We start from the raw sequence: 20,170 nt of genomic DNA on the forward strand, positions 1-20,170 counted from the left end.
ATGAAAATATGAGTCAAATATTAATTCCAAAAGGCATCTGCTCCTTTAATCATAAAAACTGCCAAGATACAAGCAATTTTGTTTAAAGCAGTCAGTTGTTATGTCACCACAGAAAACCTACAGTTATGTACAGCTCACTGGATATCAGCTGGATGAGCAGATAAAGGGAAAATTTTTGTTCAAGAATGGGAATATGGAGTTTTGATGCAGTGTTATCGGTCAATGTCAGATCTGTTCTTTGTAATTCAAGACTGTATGAAGCAAATTTCAGGAGCAGAATTAACTCCGTGACAAAACAAAATCGTTGCTTCTCTGGAATTTCAGTCCCCACTGACCATGTTCCTATTGGCTATGCAAAAACATGGGATACTTTCTATCTTAACCAACTTTAGAGGAGGCTGGATGGCTTAATAACCACAACACATCTCAGCAAATGTAACAGGAGACGGCAACAAGAATAAATATCTTCCTGCTGGGAATAAGGAGAGAGAGAGAGAAGAGCGTATTCTATCCTCACCCGCACAGAATTTACCAGGGACCCACACATAGAAAAGTAGCATGAAGCAGGAGGAACGTCCTTGTGATACTTTGAAACACCTTGGATGCACTGATCATATGCCAATTTTTGCTATGGAATGCAATGAACAGTAAAAAAACTAGACAAATGCTGACTGTCCCACATAAATGGAGCGTTAACACAGCATGCTGATTGGTGCCAACAACCAAGGTGTGACTACACTAGAAGGTACAAAGCAGTTGTCTATGACTATTATTATGAACATTATTATTATTATTATTATGACTATTATTATGAACATTAAGTTGTTCCAAAAAAAATCATTTTTCCACAGTAGCCACATTAATAGATCGTGGTAAATTTATGTTACTGGCACATAAGAAACAAAACCTTTGAAATACAGTGGTGACAAAGACTGCTTAGAAGATGACAAGGGATGGTTACATCAGACACTGTTGGTGACAACAGAATCTTGTCAGTGAACTACCAAATGACATACATGCTGTGATTATCTTTGGGAGAGACTGAGAAACAACCTGAAGAGAAACTCATACAGACAGAACCATAACAGGTCATTATTGTGCAGCTAGCAGGCAATGTACCCTGGGAAAAACTCAAAACTTGATATTGGCAATGAAAAGAGAATATAAAGACATAAAAAGGTCCCAGCTGGTGGTGTGAGCTGCCTCAACAGTCCTATTAACCTATTTATTTTTTTTCCTATTACCCTATTTATTTTTTGTCTTATTTTTCTTCCCCAATAATATTGCCTAATAGTACGCAATGCTTTCACAGTACTTCTTGGAAATTAAGAACCACTACAGTTAGTGTGTGACTCTTTGCTGGTATGTATTAACAGGGCCACCAGTCGCAGCCAAACAAATCTGCCATTTTCCCTCCAAGTACATTACAATGCATGAAATCCAGTGCGGTGTTAAGTCATCAGTTTGTCACAAAGCTGTAAAACTGCTGGACGCTGTAACTGTTTCCCACAGTTAAAGATATACACATACCCAAATCACTTGGTAATGTGCAAGCAGAAAGGATATAAATAAACTTGATTTTGGTAGAGCTTTAATGGAACAGCCGCCTCATTTCTGTGTATAAGGATTCCAAGGAACAGTGGTGATTCCCACAGCTACAGTTTGTTAAGAGGAGAAACACCATTGTACAGTGAGGAATGGAGCAGAATGCTTTAGAACTGAATTATACAGCCAGAGGATTTTGTGCAGAACCCAAACCTTGTAAGAGAAGAGCAGTGAAAAAAATCTAAGTCTGCAGCTACTTGCCATTCGGTTTGATGCATACAACCAACTGCACTGAGCGTTTTATTACCAGCACTTTATGTTTGATAAGAAGTTTAGCAACAGTAATAGTTACAGAAGAATCGATTTCTGACATTCCTTGTCACAAGCACTCTAGGACTTGCTATTCCATGAATGTAACTGAAGAAGGGTGACAGAACTAATCTTTTAGGAACAGCCAGATTAGAAGTAAATGTATTCTTGCAGTAGGTTATGACTAAAGCAACAGGCCGGAAATAAAAACCTTCTCATATGAATTAAACCAATAGAGCAGCAACAATAAAACCTTGCACAGCTGCCCCCAGGGATATAAGTCTACTCTGAGGCTTGTTAGGTTCTAGTTTCACTTGACTACTAAAATGCTGCAGAATTTCAGCAAGTCCAGCTTCACTAAGTGTCACTGTTCTGGCTATAATTAAACAATGATAATGACCAGAACTTCCCCAATAAGGTGACAAATTGGTGAATAGGTGCATCTTCCCCTGGTAAACCATGCTTTTAAAAATATACATCACCTGTCCTCAGCAGTAGAAAAACTTTCATGCCAGCATAACCATGTCAACAGAATAAAACTTTTCCTTGCACAGAAATACTACAAGAAATGTTCTGCTTTTACAGATAGCATCACAGAGCAACAGAAAACGGCCAATGATCACTGCCAGCAGTTTATGCCTACTGTCCAAACACAGGACTTAACTACAGTCCTAGTGAATGACCCAAATCTGGTGGCAGCTACACAACCAGAGCTCACATTTGAATGCTGATTCATGCATTTCTTCTCCTGAACTTTGGTGTTCAATTGAGGGAGCCTTACAGTTTGCTCTGCATTTCTTATACTGCGTTGGGCAGAGTAAAAGAAATGCTGAATAATCATGAATCAAGCCCTACTGTTTAATAGGAACCAATCATACCAGCCTTCCTAGCACACTGTATGACCTCTAAGCTCACACTTGCATTCAGATATAATGCCCATTTGTGGGCATGCATTCATTAATTCATTATTTATTGGCTTTCTCAAGCATAACAGCACACTGGGAAGAAATAACACATAGACAGACAAATGCTGCAGCATGAACCAACGTGAAAACAGTTGTTTCTTCATCTGTATTCAGTTTGCCTACTGTCAGATTAACAATGTCCAATTTCCATCAGTCCAAACAAGGAGAGTACATTTCTCTTAGCAAAGGTCAAATTCTAAATTCTTTGAACATCTCAGTCAGTTACCAGTGAGTAAGCATTAACCGGACTTAGCTCTGTGCATGTCTTACTTGCTCTCTAAAGAGTCTGAAAAGAGGCTAAATCCATTTGCTTTTAGTAACATAAAAACCAAATGCCCTCGATTTCTGAATCAGAAGTAAATTCAGTACCTTTACAGAAGAGTAAAGAAACCTTCCTCTGCTAATCAGCACCACACAAGTCATAAATGTTAGAACACAATGCTACCTATTGGGGCTTTCTCATGAGACACAAACCTGACAGAGAGATGCTGTACGGCAGACATCCATGTTTCAAAGCACGTTCTCTTCAGCCCTGAAGCAAAGAGCAGGGTGATGCATTTGTTGCTACATCATCTGTGAAGCTGCTTAAACACGAGGAGCAGATTGGAAGCAGCAGACCAAATCCTGCCCTACAAAAGAAAGGAGGATCTCATTGAGTAGACAGAATTTGTCAAGACATCAATTTATAAAGCATATCGAGAGATCAGCCTACAAAGGGCAAAAAATTTCCAAAGAGGCATCTCAAAGTCAAACGCTGTTTATGCAGGTGATTCTCATTGTTACACATTAAGCATTGATTAGATATTCGGTTTTATTAGACTGACAGAGTAGAAATATGTTGCCCTAAAAGTATGCAAACACTCAGTTGTGGGTCAAAATTTAAATGTTTTTAAATTTAAAGGGTTGGAACTGGGTGAGCTTTCACATTCCTTCCAACCCAACCCATTCTACGCACACCTTTATATGCAGTCCTACAAAATAACTGCGATTACAAAGTAACAGTGTAATACGTTAAAAGATAACCCAAAGCACTTTTTAAGACCTTCTAAAATTAATTTAAACCATTAGCTTTTCCAGTGATACTCAGACTTCCTGCAGCTTTAAGATTTGGTGTGACAATACAGTTCTGCTGCAGACAAGTCTTTACTTCGTGACTCTCAGTTCACTCCTGCACGGATGGCAGACTTGCTGTAATATAACAGGCGGGAGCCTGAACTCTGACTCTAACCCTACACAATCAGCCTCACAGGTCGACACTAACACTGGAAAGGGGAACGCACACGCCTCACTGCTCTTCCTATATTTATCTAATACAAATTGATGTCACAACCTGTATCTCAAATACCTCCTCTCATGAATTATTCCCCTACATTAACTCCACGCATCTCCTAAGCAGCACAAGTCAGCAGAGGAAGCCTTATCACCCGCTCTGAATGATCGCACTTGACAGTCTCTCTCTGTCATCATGAATGCAATGCATGACTCAAGCAATATATATATATATATAAGTGGAATTTACAACAGCATTCTGTTAACAGGCAGATGCACAGCCTACATCCTGCTAGTGTCACACTAAGATTAAAGCTTTATATTCCAGAGAGCTCCTCGGAGTGCTGCTTGGATACCTCCTGATGTAAGCATAACATTTGCTCTCACCTCCACTGGCCTTATACTTATTTACAGACAACAATTCTACCCACCCCCCAATGCTGCGGCAAGAAGTTAGGCAAAAAAAGTCACCCCAAATAAACACCCAAAAGAAAACCGTGTACTGCTAGCTACTTTGTCTTAAATTAGCTATGTATTTCAACCCCTTTGCCCTTAAGGCAGATTTAGTTTTCTCTTAAGGCTAGGCTAGTACCAAATCCAACATGGCTTGCGATGGAGTAAGAAACAAAAGCTGTTTGCATCCCAATCTGACCACCTAGGTCTACTCCCAAGCATTTGTAATGACTGCAGAATGGCTGCTGTTGCTGCCCCAGCTCAGCACCAAATCACCTCTTTCTTTGTGTTCAGCTGCTTCCATAACACCGGCCCTGAGGTGAGCGGTGCAGCAGTGCAGGCCGTTCTCTCACAGATGCAGGGCTCCTTACAATGTCTTTAGTTTCCCACTATGCCTTCCCACATTTGCTACAGCTGGAATTCATCTTTTTGCACTCTTACCGTCCACGGAAAGCCTGCTAGAGAGCCGGCCTGTAGTTACACACTTAACATCCAAGGAAAGAGATGCAAAGCTTCTGGAGTGATTAACTGGCCTCACTGGCTTGTAGCTCATGCTGCTGGGCTGTGCTACGGGCAGCACTGGAGCAGGAGCAGAACTGCATAGAGCAGAACTACATAGGGGACGATCTTGCAGATACTTCTGTCTCATTGTTGGGGAACTGCAATGCACAGCAGCAACAGGTAGGTGGGCTCAGAGCCCGATAGAGCACACGGCCACATACAGCATCCGGCCCCACACAGCACACTGTGCTCTTACAGGAGAAGCACAACAGCCACCACGCTCACGCCTCGCGCACCCCCACGAGGGGGAAGCTCGCGGGCAGCGCGTGATCCAGCGTGACCACGTGCTCCTTCCTGTTCCTTCCGCCCAACCGGAAGCGTTGCTCCGCGAGCGCTGCAGGGAGGCACACGGTCCATGTCCGCTACCGGCAGCGTTGCTGTAGCCGGGGCCGCGCGGAAGCCAAGCGCGGGGGTCCCGGCGCAGAGGAGGAGAAAAGTCCACGGCAAGGTACCGGGGAGGGGCGGCCCCTGCTGCTGCTGCGGCCGCCGGGCCGGGAAGTACTACTCCGTGCTGGGTTGTACTCCGTGCTGGGTCTGGCCTGGCCGCGGGGTCTGTTCGGTGGGTCGCATTGGCGGCATCAGGATTTCTCTTTCCCTTTTGGGCTCTCGCAGCTGTCGCTCTAAACCGGTTCTCCTGCCTTTTCTGCTCCTGCCTCCGAGAAGCAAAACGGGCCCTCGCTCCGCTTCACGCGTACTTTGCACATGCGCTTCGCTGCCCCCCGGCCCTCCTCACTGTGTCCTGCTTTAGTTTGTTGTCTGTAAACACTCGTTGCTGATTTCACAGGTGTCAGCACACTATTTAAACACCGGGCTGCTGGAGCCCTCTCCTGTTTCAACCAAAGAATTAAAGGCAAAGAGCCGCGTGTTCCTCTCGTGGTGGGGGGAAGGAAGAAGTAAAGCCGAAGCTTCTGCCAAGAGATTTTACAAGTGGACTGAGTGAGACACGTTAAGTCACTCACTGCTGGTGCTCAGTGCACACTCCATCGTGTTAGCCTGGTGCTCACTGGGCTAGCTCCTGCAGCACGGTCAGCTGGCAAAGCAGCTGTCTGTCAAGGATAGCAATGTAACAGTTATCTTCTCTTTTATAGAAAAGAAGCTATCGTTTCTTAATTAGAACACTCACCAAGAACTCAGACTTGCACTGCATCTGCAAATGCTGATAGTTGAGAATTACTTATGTGTTTATCCAGTATGCTTCCTCATCTGCACCTCCCCACCAGAGCGGGAGTCAGTTGCAAGCACACGTTGTGACATTTGCAGTATGTTTGGTGCATGGCCTGCAACAGACTTGCTGAATCACATTACTGGGTGGTGACAAATTGCTGTTAAACACACAGTCAGCTGCAATGAGCTTTGCTCATACAACAGTCCGTGTACCACAGTGTAAAAGACAAGCACGCACTTAGAGACAAAACAGACTAGTTCTGAGTATATCTAGTTTACTAAGACACTGAACCTGAGAAATCAATACAAAACATGTCTTAATTATTAACTCCATTGCCTTAAGTCTTTCTGCACAGATAACTTGCAAACAAAAAGGAACTAATTTTGCTTTATTTTCAGACGGAGATTCACCTTCCTCTCCTACCTCCCTTCTTACTTTTAAGCTCAGATCACTGTGCCTGCACATTCAAGCCTCTTATTGCCTTAAGAATTACTGCAGTTATGCCCTGCTCCATCTCAAACAAGTCATAGAATTACACTTAAAAACAAGTTTTATTCTCTCCAGCCGAGCCTTATCACTTATATTTGGAATGGGTGAATCACTCAACAACCACACGTCCTACGCAACACCTTTAAATTGCTGTGCATACAGTTTAATACATGGAGATGTGTCATGCAGCTGCTTCAAGTACATACATCTGGTTAGAAAAAAGCAAGGCATTACAATCAAGGGGATTTCTGCTGCAAAAAATACTCCCAACAGTGGCTTTTCTAAGCGTTCTAAAAAGCCTCATTATTCTGTGAGGAACTTTTGCTGCTGTCATCATCTGTATGTCTGCATTCAGGTTAAATTTACACATTTCATGTCATTGGGTTGTTTGTGCTGCTACTTGCCTTTATTATAAGTAGTGTCCCAGACTGTCTTTTTACACTCTACAGCTGGCTGATACTTTCTTTCATTAAAAAGACGTACTGTCCTGTTCAGTGGTTAGAACAAGTAAGGATGCTTTTCCATTTCTCTGTGTCTTTGCAGGGTAGCATGCAGGCTAACAGTAAGATCCCAGTTAGCTCACACTCAGTTTAATTACAGGCCTTAGAAGTTTCAGAAATGAATTCTTTTGGTTTTCCCCATTATGTTGCAATAGAGAATAGCACAAGGTTGCTCAGGCTTTGATATTTTAGGGCCAACGCTGCATTTGTCACAGATTTTGGCACAGGCAGGATTACTCTGCAATAGCCAGCTTAATATTTTGTAAGTTTGCATTAGAGTAAGTTTAAATGAGTGCCCCGTATTTATATGATGCAGGTGTTGCAGTCGGATGGAAAGAGCTGCATGCAAAGGCCACCCAACCACAACAGGCGCACACATCCTTACATATACTGCAGGTGGCCATTTCCCAGAGATGCTCAGATTCATTCAGGGTGCTGACTCACACCTGTCCAGGCTTTTCTTTGCTCCCCAGGAGCACACAGGAAAGAGCTGATAGCTGCTGGGTGTAGATTGCCAGCTGGCATCAGACCAGCCTGCGCAGCCTACCTTCAGCAGCCTGTTTTTTCCCCTGCAACTACATGGAAACCAGATGGATCGGTTGTTCAGCCATCAGATATGTCCTTTGGGCCCACTCCTTGAGCAGCTGGGAGCGTGCCGGTGGGAGGCTGGAGACCACAGCAGGCTGCTGTTGAACAAATCATCCACCTCACACCTCGCCTCCAGATCGCCTTTGATAAGGCAGTGCTGCCGAATGGACATTTAGAATGGCTGATTAAAAATTGCTTTTGAAAATAGGATGAGTGTATCTAGACTAGAAGGCTATAGTATAATTTAAGAAATGTATCTTAAGCTACCTAAACCTAGTTTGTCAAGCTTACAGATAAAAGTTTGCAGCACAAATCTGATTGATTTTAATGCTCTCTCTAGGGTGATCTTCATAGAAACCACTAAAGACTTCAGAGAACTCATTTTAGGCAAAATAAGTGAAATAAGTTGTTCTGATAAAATGGATCCTTGTTCAGTTGGAATTCAGCTTCAAACTACCAATGAATGCCATAAGACCTATTATACCCGTCACACTGGCTTCAAGACTAAGGATGATATATCTTCATTTGATCTACTATTGCTTCAGCTTAGGACTGGAATGACCCTTTCAGAGAACGACACTATCTGCTTTCATCATGCAAAAATTTACATTGAAAGGTTTGAAGACTTACAAAAGTCATGCTGTGATCCCTTTAATATGCACAGAAAACTATCAAAGAAAAACTTGCGTGCCATTGACCTGCATGACGCGACGTTTCTCACTGCTAAGTTTGGAAGACAGTTTGTACCTGGTTGGAAGCTTTGTCCCAAATGTATGCAGGTAATAAATGGGAGCGTGGATGTCGAAGCTGAAGAACGCCAAAGAAGAAAGCTTGATTCGGACGTATGTATATGGATCAGTTGTTCCACCCCCTCTAAGTTCTGCAGACTGTTGGACCTGGGCTTCATACAAGTCCTATATAAACGAACTAAGATTTTTAGTAGAAATACAAAAAGGTGTAGACTTTTGCTGCATGGGAGTTTACTGTATTTGAACCTTTATTTGGAGGAGCGTTCAATGAAATGCGTGCATACACACATTCCACTTCTTTGCTTTAAAAATCCTCTCCCCTAATTAAATATTAGGGACTTTATAATTCAAGTAATTGCGTTCACTAGGATGACACACACCTCAGATTATGTAAATACCAGGCAGCTGCTATTGTTTTAAGCTGTTTCTCAAGCCTTGTGAAAAGTGAGCTCCTGTTTAAACATTGCAGGGGTTGTTTTTAGGAGCACTGAGATAAACTTGTGGGTTAGTCATGACAGTTTTAAGGGAATCTACTGTGTCTAGTGGTTCATTAGCAAGTGAACCTGCATGGAAGTGAATTAAGTGCACGCTGTTGTGGTGTCTGAGCTGCCCCTGTTTGTTCAGGGGGCAGTAACAACCTGGTGTGGGAGGATGACGCTTTAAGAGCTTAGTTCAGAATACAGTTTATACGTTTCTGGGTGCTTTGTTTAAAGTGTGCAGGTAATTGGTAGAACCAAGTGGAAAACCAAGTCAACAGGAGCTCATCAACATATGCTCTAGAGCAAAACAGAATGGCATTAAAGGAGCAGTCACCCCTCAGCCCAGGAGCAGCCACCCAACTGTATTTTACAGCTTCATAACGGGTGACTTTTGGAAATATTGATTAAAACTGCTGCTACAAAGCTTGTATTTCCTGACTTCTGGGACTGGTAGAGTTCTCTCATGTAACACTTAAGAAGACTTAAGTCTTCTCCTGAGAAATACAGTGCTCAGAGTTGGGGTCAGCATACTTAAGTCATTACAGTATCCTGGCTTGACTGAGTATTCCCTTAAGAATTTAGATACATATTCAAAATAAAGTGAGATTTTCTGTCTCTGTTCAGGGGCGTACAGCTAAGGCTTTGAAGTCTCTGCAGTTTGCTAACCCAGGGCGACAGACTGAATTCACTCCCGAGACCAGTAAGAGGGAAAAAAGAAGGCTGCAAACAAAAAATCCATCATTTAACTCAGACAGGTGAGCACCTTCCTCTGGTTACCTTCTCATTAGTTACTTTCTCATTAGTTTTCACTTCAAAATTAAAGAAACCCTTACAGTCAGTGTCCCTGTAACAAGAACACATCTCAAATACAAATTAAGCTTCCCATAAGTTGTGACAATACTACATGGATAATAAATGAAGCTGGTAATTGATGCATCTAAATTTGACTAGAATGGAGTAAGATCAAGTGGAGTGCACTTAAAAATATTGGAGTTGTCATATTTCAGTTAACTCTGTAACTACACTTCAGAACCATGTTCAAGCCTTACATGTTCTAATGTCCATGTTGGATGACACTGGATAACAAATGTCAGCTTTCTAATCAGACCTGTTTTAAAAGGCTTATGCAGCTGAGTTTTGTCTATCATTTTCTAATAGAAGTTTGAACCAATTCAGTCTCCCTGAGTTTAAGCTTACAGGAAAAAAAATGGACTCGGTGCTACTTACCATATGCCTGTACCGTCCCCCTCCATTTGTTTCTTCCAGTTGGTTCATTCACAAGCTGCAAGTAGGGAGATTTTGATGAGATTAGGAGAATGTTTTGAATTGAGTTTGTGGTCAAGCATTGAACCAAAATCATCTGGAGTCTCTGACTTTAAGAGCTGTTGGGAGCTCAACTAGATGTGGCTGTAAGCAACTTTATCTAAGCTGACCTGGTTTTGAACAGAGGGTCAGACAAGACAAACTCCAGAGGATGTTTCTGAACAGAGCGGATTTGTGATTTTGCAGTGAAACAGAACTGGTTGGGATATGAGTAGTGATTAGAGCGTAAAAATTACTTATAAATTAGAACGTGCACACGTTGGGTTATTCTGTATAACTTTGAATTATAGCTACAAGGTAGAAATGTAATTTCAGGAAGACTTTGACATCACCTGAAACGTAACGTAAAGTTTACATCATAAATATTCCAAAGTGGTTGAATAAACATTTAACTTATTGATAAAATAAAAACTTCTGGTCCTGAAATTAGTTCAAAAGCACTATAATGATAGTGCAGTGTCAAGCTGTCAAACGTTGTTGAGTACAGTAGCATGTATTACAATTAAAGTAATAAAGTGGTAAAATGAACCAAAAATCCACCAAAGTTCTGTCCAAAGCTATTAGCTGCTTGGCATTAAATAAGGAAATAACTTGTTTTTCATCATACAGGCAAGTTATACCAGCCAAGAGTAAAGTCTACGATAGCCAGGGACTACTTCTTTACAGTGGGATGGACCTGTGTGACTGTCTTGATGAAGATTGCCTGGGATGTTTCTATGCTTGCCCGAAGTGCGGCTCCAACAAATGTGGCACCGAATGTCGCTGTGACCGCAAATGGCTCTATGAGCAAATTGAGATAGAAGGAGGAGAAATCATTCGTAATAAGCACGTTGGTTAGTGCACATGCTCTTATTTTTTTTTTAAACCTGGATGTACGTTCCACCCTTAAACAACATCTATCATTTAGTTGTTTGATGAAAACCATAGTAACTAATTGTGAGTTGTGATAAATGTGCTTTTCCACGTTCCATCTCAGTATGATTAAGGAAACATTCTTAATTGTACTACTTGTTGTTACACTTCATTCTGTGTTGTACTGCTTTGTTAGTCACTTCAGTTTTCATTGATGAGTGTTGCACTGTAATGAAGAGCTAAATTTCCACGTGGCTTACCATTGTCCACTCACCATCATTCCACATAGCGCTCTGTTGTACCATCTCCCTGTATCCCTCATTTTTTAGTTGCATGGTTTTGAATTATTGTATGTGAAACACTTTTGTGTTGTTATTAATGAAGCTACATCCAGTATTAACAAAGATTTCTCCAGTATTAACAGTGAATGCTGCATCTTCTGTAAATTATCACAGCTACCTCTGATAAATTCAATCCTTTTCACTTAGCTTTATTCAAAGGTATTTAGGAGTGCAGATCCCACCTGAGTTACTGGGATTTGGGATCCAGTTATCCTTACGAATTCAAAAGTCTCACTGTTAGGAGTGTTATTAAGCTGCCAAGATGCTAAAAAACATATAGAAGTAGTTCACTGTGGTAGCATTTGGTTGCTTTCTTGTAACAGTTGAAATAATTGTGCTGTATTTCTTACTGGTGCGTAACTGGACAAGTACTTCACAGCCCTCTCCCCTCTTTTTGCTTGTTTTCAAGGTAAAGGTTTACATGCAGCTGAAATGAATTCAACTGTCTGTTCCCAAACTAAGAATACCCAGACTGCTACAAAAAACAGTTGAACTGAAAGTTTTGGTTGATAAAAAATGTTTCTCCTCAGCAAGCTTAAATTTTGCTGAATTACGGGATTTGTGGAAACAAGACTTTGCAATTGAACTGTTATCTAACATTTAATGTGTTATTCTCTGGTATTTTTTTGCTGCGTTAAAAACTCATTTTCTGCAGCCGTGACAGACTCAGAAGATCTGTATGTTTGTTTATTCAAGAGTGCTGTTAACTGTTGCTTTCTGGAACTTTCATGTGATCACTTTGTATCATGTTGCTATTTGTTCAGTGTGTATTGTTTAAGTTCTTGAAGGTTGCCGCTGTTAAAATGCAGTTGTGCTTTGTGTTGCACTGACATCTGCTGGTCTTAGCCAAGCAGAAGCATGGATTTAATCTACCTTGTTGCTGTTAGATCCTCTTTGAAAATAAAAGGTCTTTCTGTTCTTCAACCAGAACATTGGCTGTTCTTCCACAAGCGCGCCTGCCTCATTAGCTTGGATTTCAAGCCACATCTGTCACAAAAAGCATCACACAGATTTCTTTATACTCCTCTCCAGGTAGCAACACCACCAATGAGTAATAGCTGTGGCTGCCCTTTAACACATCTGGCATTTAACTTTGTTGACTACTGAACACACCTGTCCTGTAACACAGCATTTATGTGCTTTGTGTGCTTGATCCATATATGGAACTGTTCAGCTCTTAAGCAACATTTTGTACGAGATGAAAACACAAACCTATACCTGTGTGAAAGGGAGCCAGGGAGAAAGCTGGCTCAGTTTGAGCTTGTTCTGTTTTAATTGGAGTTTGTTGGTCAGCTACTGCAGTCAGCAGGACACACTCTTAAAACCTTAACAAGCTTCTAACTGTCTGTTGAATGTAACTTACTGTCGTGTTCACAGTTAAGACTCGGAATTTGGTGACTATTAAAGCATTACTCTTCAGTAGAATTCAAGTCCACCAGGAGCTTAAATTGTCCAGAGCCTCCCATTATTAGAATGGCATTTCTGCATCTCTGTTATGTCTCTGCTAAGTTAGCATATTCAGTGTCTTATTTTACACTAATAATAATGACTTTTACCCAAATAAATCATTCAGGTAATTTTCTAACATAATACGCAGGGCTGCTTTTTAGCCAAGAACCTGTGCTAAGTACTGAGCACTGTTATTTGGGCAGAACCTAAATGAGGCATTGTTTTTTTTCCTCTCCAACAAGTTTTTTTGATGTTGGTCATTCAGTTGCCTTTCTTACTTAGGACCCTCTCTTTAGTAGCATTTCCTTAGCATGCCTTGCTTGTAGGGCATTATTAAGTTGAATGACCTGTCTCTACACACACTACCATGGCTTCCTGCTTAACAACTATGAATTTTTCTGTAAAACCATGCAGGAAAATGTGAAGCAGCTGAAAAACTAATCCTGTCAGTATAACCACAAGTTATTTTGTTGTGATCTAAAAATGATGTTCCCAGTAACTAAATGTACTTTCCCATCTTTCAGAACTACTCTACAACTGAGCCTATTAAACAGCACGTTCTATTAAATACAGACAAAAGAAATAACTTCCCATCAAAGGCACAGCTCATAAATCAGCTGTACCCTCTCAGCTCTGAATGCATTTAAGAGAAAGGCCAACATATGCCCTAGTTACTGTGTTAACTTATTGCAATTATCAAAAGGCAGAAGTTTTAAGGCAAACAAACTTTACCTATTCAAAAAACAGAAGTTGGTGGCAACAAGATGTGTTTTATGAACAACATATTTCACGTGGTCTAGTTTAACTACAGAGGGGATCCAGATTTGTGATCAGTTAAGTACAGTGTCAAATACTGTTTTGGTTCCATAGAGTCATAGAAACATAAAGGTTGGAAAAGACTACTAAAATCACCAAGTCCAACAATCAAGCCATCCTCACCATGCCCACTAACCATATCCCTCCTAAGTGCCACATCTCAGAGACCACCATGGAGACACTACCTACCCAGGCAATCTGTGCCAGTGCCTCACCTGAACCTCCCTGGCACAACTTAAAGCTGTTCCCTCTCATCTGATTGCTGATATTTAGGAGAAGAGGCTGACCTCCAACTCACCACAACCTCCTTTCAGAGAGTTGTTCAGAGCCATAAGGTCTCTGCTGAGCTTCCTCCAGACTGAACAGTCCCAGTTCCCTCAGCCTTTCCTCATAACACTTGTGCTCCAGGCCCTTCCACTGCCCTTCTCCAAACACACTCCAGGGCCTCAGTGTCCTTGTTGTAGCGAGGGGTCCAACACTGAACACAATAACGGAGGTGTGGCTTCCCAAGAGCCAAGTACAGAGGAATGATTGCTTCCCTGCTCCTGCTGGCTGCCTGCACTATTTCTGACACAAACCAGGATGCCATCAGCCTTCTGGTTCACCTGGGCACACTACTGGCTCATGGTAAGCCCAGTGTGACCAACACCCCTAAGTCCTTTTCCTCCATGCAGCTTCCCAGCTACTGCCCCATGCCTGTAGTGTTGCCTGGGGTTATGGTGGCCGAAGTGCACGACCCAGCACTTGGTCTTGTTGAAGGTCAGTTGGCCTCAGCTCATCAATCCAGCATCAGTCTTTCTCACAAAGCAAAAGTCACATCAAATTTAGAACATGATCAAAAAGTGTGCATCTTCTAAAGTCAGAGCGAGTGAAAGTTACTACAGAGATTTGAAGCCATACCTGAAATGGGAAGTGCTCCTTTTTTTCCCCTAAGTGAGATGCACCGTGGGATGCTTGCTGCTAAAGACTCAGACAACAAGCAGTGCATAGAGTACACTCAGGTAACGATCTCAGAGATTATGCTACAATAACATTTACAGTATCCATGTGCCACTAAGAGACCAATATCTTTGGGAAACGAATGCAGCAAACTTAGAACAGAAAAGGAAAAAGCACTCTCTGACCTTGCTATTTCAACGAGCAGATTTGGTATAACACTCACCTCTGTTGCGAGCTGCCCAGTTCACTCCCGGTAACAGTCCTGCCCTGGAAAAGCAGCTTTTCATTCAGAAGTTCTCGTATCCAGCAGAGGGCGTCAGCTCACTGCAAACCTGACCATCAGCTTCTGGTGCCCTTGAGAGCTGCAGCTGCTGAGGTTGGGGCAAAGATTCCCTTGCTGAACAGATTCAAAAACTAGGTCCAAGGAACGCAGTGCACCAGCACGACCTTGAGCAGACTCACATACAAGATTAGCACTTACTTTTAAATCTGTTTTCCCTTTGGTCTTTATAAAAGCTTCTCCCCCTACCCTATATACATTGCTTACTATTGGCTTGTTAAGTGGAGAACAGCACAACTCCACAGTTACTTTTACAGTTTAGCATTCGCTACAAAGGATCAAAACATCTTCTCTGGAGTCCAGCCCATTTAGTGTAAAAACGGCATCATCATTTGGGGCATATATAAAGATCCTACAGAGCAATTTAAGTAACGCAGCTACTTGCTTAAAGATAGAAAATCAGGTTTAACAGATTTGCAGCAATGCAATGCAACAGATTTCCTAAAATAAGTGTTTTTTTATTCTAGCGCATTATTACCTATGGAACTGAGAGTCCAGATGCATTCAAGAGAATGAATTTCCTCCCCACAAAATAACCTCAGCACAAGCAAAGCTCCAAGTAGCACCTTTCCTTATGTTTTATAACATCTAATTGCTCTGTCAGGTGACTCCCCTGGGAGTTCCCCATCACCTGGGCTGCATCCTACCAGCTGATTTCAATGTTGCTTTAACCCTCCTCCTGACATCCAGCTCTTTGTAATGGCTACCTTATTAATCAATGATGATATTTCAAGTTAATTTTCAGTTGTTATCTTTGTGCCACTTTCCTGCGAGTTTCAGAGAGTTCAGTCTCTAAGGAAGAGAACACTGAAGTTATCAGCCAGTTAAATGCGCTTCTGTGGTGTTTCACATCTCATGTCAGGCTCCTACACTGTACAGGGTGCTCAGACCTTCACTGAGGGACCCCCAGCTCTCACTATGCTGTCCTGCCAGCCTGTGCGTCTGTGTGTTTCACTGGCAATAGCAAGTTGTTCTGGCCATAACAAACGAGCAGGGTACAAAACACAGAGGAATTAATTAATGCTAACAAAAGTCAGTTATGTCTGCAGGCAACCCCAAAAATCCATTTTTCTCAAAGGGAGGCTTTGTTTCGACTGTTGTGCTTTGGTTCTGGCTTTGCTTTTATAAATAATAGTAACAGTAATAATAAAACAGGCACAATTTATCCAGCCTCATCTGTGCCAGCAACCTCTGGTTTATTACTCCTCTGTGTTAATTTCTTGCCTGCAAACTGCTGACTCTCTTGTACTAATGCTGGACTGGATCTGTTTTGGAGCAAATGAGAAATCAGGGCTGCTGACAAAGGAAATCCATCGTAAGAATCGCTGCAGAAGACGTCAGCAGCTTCTCCTACTCCATGTGTTTGTGTGAACTGCAGCATGCTGGGTGCTGCCGGGTACCTTTCCCAGCATGGAGCAATGCACTGAGCCCCAGCACGTAGTGTGACCACCAGACTGGCTGGAGCTCAGCTCTCAGATGCACCAGATGCAAATTACGAGGTATAAGCTGCCACCAGAGTAGATTCTCTTGGCTCCTCCTGAGAGCAGTTAAGAAAGAAGACGCAAAGACACTTTTCTATAGCTGCGCTCTATAGAGTACAGCTGAAGGGAACCTGTGTTTCATTGACTTACATTGACCCCAGCAATTATTCAGTGGTGAGTAGTAAGGTTTGAAATTATCTTTCTGCATCTTCTGTTTCCACATGACCTGAAAGGACCATTTATCACACAGTTACAGACAGTTGTAGGCATGATATTCCGATACTGCCATGAGCAACAGCCAGCTCTGCTGAAGGGCCGGGGCTGAGGTCCTTTCCCTCTCGCATCCTTCCTCTTCTCCAACTCTGCCCATTTCACAGCTGGATTTCTGTTGAGCTGAACTAAAAACCCTCGGCCACCAACCAGCACGAGTTGATGTCAGAAATTACTACTGACATTTCAATTTCATGATATTTTTTTCTCTTTTTTTGATAGCGTTACAGAGAACATTTATGTTTGAATAAAAAAAAAGAACAACAACCAAATAATGCATGTCAAGAGTACGGATCAGGGAATGTCAAATTGTTTTTTCTTTTTCCTTTTTTTTTCTAATTACATTTCTATTTCAAATAGGTCAATGCAATTAAAGTATAATTGCTAGGGAGACAAAGCCAAGGTTATGATCAGAAATGGTTACCCTTTCATCTTCAAGTCCTGTCTTACTGAATAAAATATTCCTGTGGGGCAGCTCACTCTGCATGTCAGCAGGTATCCGGAAGCAACTGTTTGGCACTGCTTAGTAGAGTGGCTACACGTACATTAAGACGCACTTCATGATGGAAGACAAATACAGGTGGCTCCTTACAACCAGATGTAGCCATCAGGACCAACCACAGCAGTGGTGCTGTGATGAGGGAGAGGTTTGCAGGACCAGCCCTGGGAGCCAAGCATTGTACTGCATCACAGCCATACGGGGAGGAACATTCCCTGCAGGACACCCAGACAGGATGAGCAGCCAAGCTACAGCCTTCTCTTATCCGCTGGAGATGTGTGCTTATCTCAGTAATTGGACGGATGGCAGATAAATACCAAAAATGAAGCGTCTCATTTAACTACGTTGTTGCTGGAGTCCTTTGTCTGTAGTGCAGGCAGAAAAAACTTCAGGATTGATCTGGCGTGCATGGACCCATTTTCTATTAAAGTGTATTAATGCCAGGTTCTGTGCAATTAGTGAAAAGTCAATTCCCATTACTAGTTAACAGTATTGAGTATCTGCTTTCTTTAATAAAAAGCCATGTCCAGCATAAAGACCATAAATCGATATGCAGCCACTTTCTAAATCTATTCCATCTCCTCCAAAAACGCAAAGAGAGCATTGCTGCTTGGAAGACAAAATGGATCTAGGGAAAGAAACCCCTGCCCTCTGGAGGGAGCCTACACATTCTGGTTTCTCACCTCCTCCTGAACAGCGCTGTGGCTTCAGCAATGACTCAGCTCTGCAGAAGCGCTGTGCTTAGTTTGGAGAGTGGGGCTCAGCTGAGGGCAGGGCCACGGCCATGGAGGGGTGGATGACTACTGAGCACAGAATAACCAGGAGCTCTTCTCTTTCCTGTCATCACTACCATCTTTTTCCAGGTCCTTCTGCAAGCTGACAGCTTCCCGTGACAGCTGGGGTGGAGGGCTCTTGGCCAGGCTTGTTTCTCCATCTCAGTGCTGGTGCACACTTGCGGCTGTGGATCTTCAGAAACCAAAAAGGCTTCTGCTGAGATGCAAGTAAAAGATCTCTCATTGTTGCCAGTAGCTTTTTGTTAACTTTCTACATGCAGAACCAGTGGAGGAGGGGAAGAACCGCCTAGCAGGAGAGACTAAACAGGGCTAAGGAACATTTATTTTCTTACTTGACAGAGAAGTGAGGAAATGAAAAGGCTTTGCCTGTTTTAATGACCATTTGCCACACATCTGAGCAGCTCAGTTCTGCATGCACGCAGATGAATTCGGACACAGACAATCATGTTTGTAGAAACTTGATCTTTATACACACGTGGATGGTAGTTTCTCCCCAAAGAATTAAATTTTGACGTAGCCAAGGGACAGAAATCGTATCGGATGACTTAATTACATTATTATGACTAACAGTTCAAGTTACAAGACTGACTAGTGACACTGGAAGCAAACCACAGGCTGTCTAGTAGGTAAACATTCCTTTTAAACTGTTGACTGAATCTGAATAATGAATAAATCTGAGGAAACTGGTAGAAGTTCCATAAAAGAAAATCGAGCTAAACTCTTATGGTGAATTATTAATGTTGGTATATTTGCTTTGCTCCAGTTATTTGTAACCTAGGAAATGTGAATCGCATGTGTACATCATTTTAATATTAATCCAGTTGCCAGCTCAGATCAAACATAATGAGAGAGTCTCGAGTCTCCATTTTCAGAGTACTTTTAACGCAAGTGAAATCAGACTGGAGCAGCTCTCTGCCCCGAGGCCAAGGACCATGTGTGACCGTAGTGCCCAAGGCCACTGCACACGGCAACATGGCGTCCCAAGGAACGTGTGGTTACCTCCGAGCTCATGCGTGCTATGATCATGTCTGCAGTGCTCTTGGTCCCTGTCAGCTAAAAGGGGATGAACAGTAAAACTGTTGTGTATTTCGACACAGCTGTGTACAACTGCCAGCCTAAACCAGAACTGGAGCTCCTGTCCTTGCTGGGATGCTGCTGCAGAAGGTGGTGTGTTACACAACCTTCCTTCTTCTCATTCACGGGGCTCCTTTATTATTCATAAGTACAAATTTTCATCCCATCTTTTTACCCTATCTATAAATACCTTTAGTTACACCAAGTGAAGGAATGAAGTTCTATTAAAGGGAATCGTGAATTGCAGCTATATTTTTAGATCTGAGCTTTTTGAACTTTTTGCTAATTTTGTTTCAGTGTTTCCCACAAACAGAGTGATTTCAGTGCTTGCAGCTGGTAAGGGTGTGACACGCTGGGTGACAAAGCCCTACATTTATAGCCCTGCACAGACATAAGCCCACCATTGCATCCAGAGGGACCTGGACAGGCTTGAAAAGTGGGCATATGAGAATTTAATGAGGTTCAACGAAGCCAAGTGCAAGGTGTGCACTTGGGTAGAGGCAATCCTAGATCTGAGTACAGTCTGTGAGAAGAAGTCCTTGAAAGCAGCCCTGTGGAAGGACTTGGGGGTCCTGATGGTCAGTAAGCTGGAGGTGAGTCAGAGGTATGCTCTTGCAGCTCAGAAGGCCAACAGTATCCTGGGCTGCAACAAAAAGGCAGTGGACAGCAGAAACAGAGAAGGGATTTCTCCCTCAGCTCTCATGAAGCCCCATCTGGAGTGCTGTGTCCAAGCCTGGGGCACCCAGTACTGGGAGGATGCAGAGTGGCTGGATCAGGTCCGGATGAGGGCCACAAAGATGAGCAAAGGACTGGAGCACCTCTCCGAATGAAGATAAGTTGAAGGATTTAGGCTTGCTCAGCTTGAAGAAGGGAAGGCTCTTAGGAGACTTCATTGTGGTCTTCCAGAACTGGAAGGGAAA

The 20,170-nt window shown here is 42.5% G+C and overlaps 1 protein-coding gene and 1 long non-coding RNA gene across 5 annotated transcripts; one reads left to right on the plus strand and one right to left on the minus strand.

Annotated features, from left to right (window-relative positions):
• The first annotated feature begins 5,261 nt into the window (after nt 1–5,261).
• On the plus strand, nt 5,262–12,506 carry ARL14EP (ARF like GTPase 14 effector protein). 3 transcript variants are annotated; one of them, XM_072338861.1, is made up of 5 exons: nt 5,384–5,550; nt 8,185–8,686; nt 9,697–9,827; nt 11,005–11,228; nt 11,998–12,506. In XM_072338861.1, the coding sequence occupies exons 2-5, from the start codon at nt 8,264–8,266 to the stop codon at nt 12,078–12,080; spliced, it is 861 nt and encodes a 286-aa protein (XP_072194962.1). In that variant the 5' UTR covers nt 5,384–5,550; nt 8,185–8,263; the 3' UTR covers nt 12,081–12,506. The 3 variants fall into 3 exon arrangements, with proteins under 3 accessions (XP_072194964.1, XP_072194962.1, XP_072194963.1); XM_072338863.1 differs by lacking the exon at nt 8,185–8,686 and having other exon boundaries at nt 5,262–5,550; XM_072338862.1 differs by having other exon boundaries at nt 11,005–12,506.
• Nucleotides 5,567–15,678, minus strand: LOC140253347 (uncharacterized). 2 transcript variants are annotated; one of them, XR_011903827.1, is made up of 5 exons: nt 15,611–15,678; nt 15,016–15,249; nt 10,300–10,354; nt 8,592–8,758; nt 5,567–8,001 (listed from the first exon to the last, which is right to left on the minus strand). It is a non-coding gene; the product is annotated as an uncharacterized lncRNA (long non-coding RNA). The 2 variants fall into 2 exon arrangements; XR_011903828.1 differs by having other exon boundaries at nt 15,016–15,163; nt 15,611–15,674.
• Nucleotides 15,679–20,170: the final 4,492 nt, after the last annotated feature.

The sequence above is a fragment of the Excalfactoria chinensis genome, chromosome 5, assembly GCF_039878825.1.
Source record: "Excalfactoria chinensis isolate bCotChi1 chromosome 5, bCotChi1.hap2, whole genome shotgun sequence".
Classification (NCBI taxonomy): Eukaryota; Metazoa; Chordata; class Aves; order Galliformes; family Phasianidae; genus Excalfactoria; species Excalfactoria chinensis.